Here is a 3,499-nt window from a genome sequence, read left to right as displayed (position 1 = left end):
TTCGCGTCGTGGAATCAACCAATGGCAGGAGAGACGGTAGTTTCCTTGGTTACAAATTTTGTCAACCCCACACAGTGTGCAGAGTGGGATAGCACAAGGTAAGCGAGGGTTCAGCTCATTTTTACTCACATAGACGCTTTATACTGCGTGTGTGTTGTGTTTTAGTTATTTTATGAGGCTCTGCAAAGAGTACCAGTGTTACTGTTCACACTGTTGTCATGTTTTAATTGGTTTTTGACATCAGTGTGGACCTAGCAAGCTAGTTTCACTGACAACATAATGCAACAAGTGTGACACCTTCCCAGCTCACCTGTTTGTTGTAAGATTATAGTAAGTTAAACACTATAGTAGGGCTGCAACTAACTATTCTATGTCCCGTTATCGATTATTTCCTCTATTAAATGAGAAAAAAGTGCCCAACACTATTTCTGGTGATTGAATTGAGCTTGATTTGTCTGAACCACAGTTGAATATCTATAGGCTTTCCAGTTTACTATTATAGAGGACCAGCAAATATATTCACACTTGAAAACCTGAAAGCAAGGAATTTTTGCCTAATCAATTAATTGGCCAATAGTTTCAGCTTTAAAAGGTGTATTCAAATGTTCAATACTAACGTTACATGTCCCCTTCAAGTATGGACAATCAACAGCTAATGTTACGCTGCTATTATGTCCTGAATCTTAACCTTACCTTGCCGTTTGGTGTTAATCTAATACAAAATGATAATCTTGCTCTGCGTTTCAAAAGTTAAGCATATGTCTTCTGGAGATGTGAGTAAAATATATCAGTTATCTTCATTAACAGAGAGTCAGTATTCATTTCACACATATCCTTTCCTGCATACTTCACACCAGCCCTTTACACATTGTACTGTACATGTTAATTGACACAATGTTTTTATGCTTAATAGAGTTTTTTTCTAGTAAACTCGTGCAGAGCTTGGAAGCAAAGTTTGTTTTTTTATTGGGCTTTATTGCTTCTGGCTTGGAATCTCTTGATAATCATTCGAATGACCCCCCAGGTGAAGTCGCCTTTTTTTTTTTATCAAGCTTTGCACAACATTTGTCATAAGTAGTGATAAAATGTCTGTATTTTGCAGGCATTGTAAGTGCACGCAAATAGCGCTCTGCCGTGATGAGTGGAAGGGATCCGCACACGTTCATCACAAACTACAGAGCAGCAGATGTGGGTAAGTCAGCAGAAAGAGCTCCTGAAACATTGCTGACTTGTGACTCTGACTTGTGGCCCATTGATCTGATGAACAGATTTGACCTGAAGTCCCCATGTTGAATTCTCCAGGTACTGTCAAGTCTTTGATGCTTTTCAGAGGCAGCACTGCTTGTGTTTATTCACCTGCCTCGTTGAGTCACAGCTGAACAACCCAAAAGAACTGCCTGACACAGTTAGTTTGCTCTGTGCTGCACCCCTCCCCACACAGCCCTTTCCAAATTACCCATACAATCCATTAGTGCTCAACTGGTGCTCCTCCTTTGTCTTTACCTCTGTTTCTTTCTTTGCTGAAGTCAGCATAAAGACTTTACTTCAGACATTAAAAGTGATGAGATTTTCAACAATTCCAGTGATCCTAATTCAGCCATATCATTTGCTTTCATCCATGCAGAAAAACTGACACTGCGGATGAAAAATGGTCTTGGCAGCTCAAAGTACAGACCGGCTGAATATAAAAAACTCCAAGCCATTGTTGATGCCAAGCGCCTGGAGTCTGATCTAATTGGACAAAAGGTAATTGTTTGTTATCAATATCATGCCTGTGCTTAAAACTGCAATTTTATTCTGAAATCCATTCCTGTTACGGTTACTAACACGATGATTCAGCACTAAAACAAGAAGAATGTGCAACAACACCATGATATAGAATATTTTTCCAGAGAGCACACAGTTCTTATTACCCACCACAGGAAGTGCCTGGACTGACAAAAACACGATTTTAATGTGAAGTGATAAAACAGTATGTCTCCGATAGTAGTAAATAGAATCATTTCTTTATGTTTGTCTACCTTTCTTTTTTATCTCGTACACACCACATACTGTAAAGGGATTTCCTTCCATACAAAACAGGCATTGCATAACCTTTATAGTTTGTCCAGCAACATGAAACAGCAGTAATATCGCTGCCATATACACAATAGCACTGCCAGTTTCATGAATATTCATTTGGCTGCCTGGAGTTTTCTATAAAACTGAGGCTCATGGTCTTCTGACTCTGAGCAGAGCAAAAAGTTGATGCTAGGGGCAATTGCGATAAGGCTGTTTGACCTGTGGTGTTTTAATTGGTAAACTGTGGCAGAAGCCTTTTTAGTATCATTATGGTTGCCCGTGGCTCCTTCCAACCCTGCTCTCTGCATAACCTAGATAAGACAGGCTATGTTAGCATTCGGTTGCCCCGCTGAAGGGCAGGCTTTCTGAGCATTGCCCATTGGTGATGTGATAGAGGGTAAATAAATGACCATGAGTTGCCTCAAGCATGGGATCTTTCTTGCTCTCCAGGAAGGGACTGGCAGCATTAACAGATACTGAAACCTTGCCCTTTTGATAAGATTTTCAGCAGCACTGTTAAAAAAAGAAAAAGAAAAGGCTACCTCGCATTAGAGTAAAAAATATTCAACAATGAATGTTTAAAAATGAGATACAGTTGAGACATTACTGATACTAACTAATACTAATACCAATGGCCCAGGTTAAAAACATGAACGTGATTCATAATTGAAACACTCCTTGTTAATCCTTTTATTCATGCACATATCACAGAGGTTATCTCTATTTAAAGATCTAGGTTAAAAACATATATAATACAATAAAATGGTAACAACTTGCAGAATTCAAACAGCTCAAAATCCATTACAAAAACAAATATACCCTTTTCACGGTTCTCAAAAGTGCCATCCCACTTTTTCATAGACATACAATTGACCTTTTCTCATGGATGATATTTTGACATGTCACACTAGGAAAAGCAAAGGTGTATACAATCCTGTACTATATTTACCCTCTGTTATTTTATCAGATTTTTTTTTTACATTTTATCTTTTCTGATTAAGAACTTTATGCAAGATATTGTGTCCTGAAAAATTCCCACAAGGGAAGGAAAAGCCTTGTGTCTATAGCATGTACACGACTTTCTGCTGCAATCACAATGCAATGTGCCTGCAGATACAAAAATCAACAGTCGGGCGACACTTCAGCTGTCAGTGTTGACACAAAGTAATATGATTATTATGTGTCTGACATCTGAGTTCACTGCTCACCACAGAGTAAGCTATTATACAGATACAAAGAGTGAACAATAGAGCAGAGCCATTGTTAATGTTTTTATTAACACCTGTACTTTTTCTACTATGAAAAGCCAAAATATCTGCTGGGAAATGGACCTATGGCTAACAAGAAATGTATAAAACACAGTCTCACTCTTATACAGCGATCAGCCATAACATTATGACCACTAACAGGTGACGTGAATAACACTGATTATCTTGTT

The 3,499-nt window shown here is 38.4% G+C and overlaps 1 protein-coding gene across 1 annotated transcript in view; it reads left to right on the top strand.

The window, feature by feature from the left end:
• Window positions 1–1,106: 1,106 nt before the first annotated feature.
• LOC118338781 (coiled-coil domain-containing protein 148-like) overlaps window positions 1,107–3,499 on the top strand; it is a 23,746-nt gene continuing 21,353 nt past the window's right edge. Inside the window, exons 1-2 of the mRNA XM_035676094.1 lie at window positions 1,107–1,192; window positions 1,625–1,746. Of these exons, the coding sequence (XP_035531987.1) occupies window positions 1,138–1,192; window positions 1,625–1,746 (177 nt within the window). The 5' untranslated portion in view covers window positions 1,107–1,137. The remainder of the gene's footprint in view (window positions 1,193–1,624; window positions 1,747–3,499) is intronic.

The sequence above is a fragment of the Morone saxatilis genome, unplaced genomic scaffold, assembly GCF_004916995.1.
Source record: "Morone saxatilis isolate NCDOM2014 unplaced genomic scaffold, NCSU_SB_2.0 Contig5, whole genome shotgun sequence".
In the NCBI taxonomy this organism is placed as follows: Eukaryota; Metazoa; Chordata; class Actinopteri; family Moronidae; genus Morone; species Morone saxatilis.
This window is presented reverse-complemented; position numbering and strand designations above follow the sequence as displayed.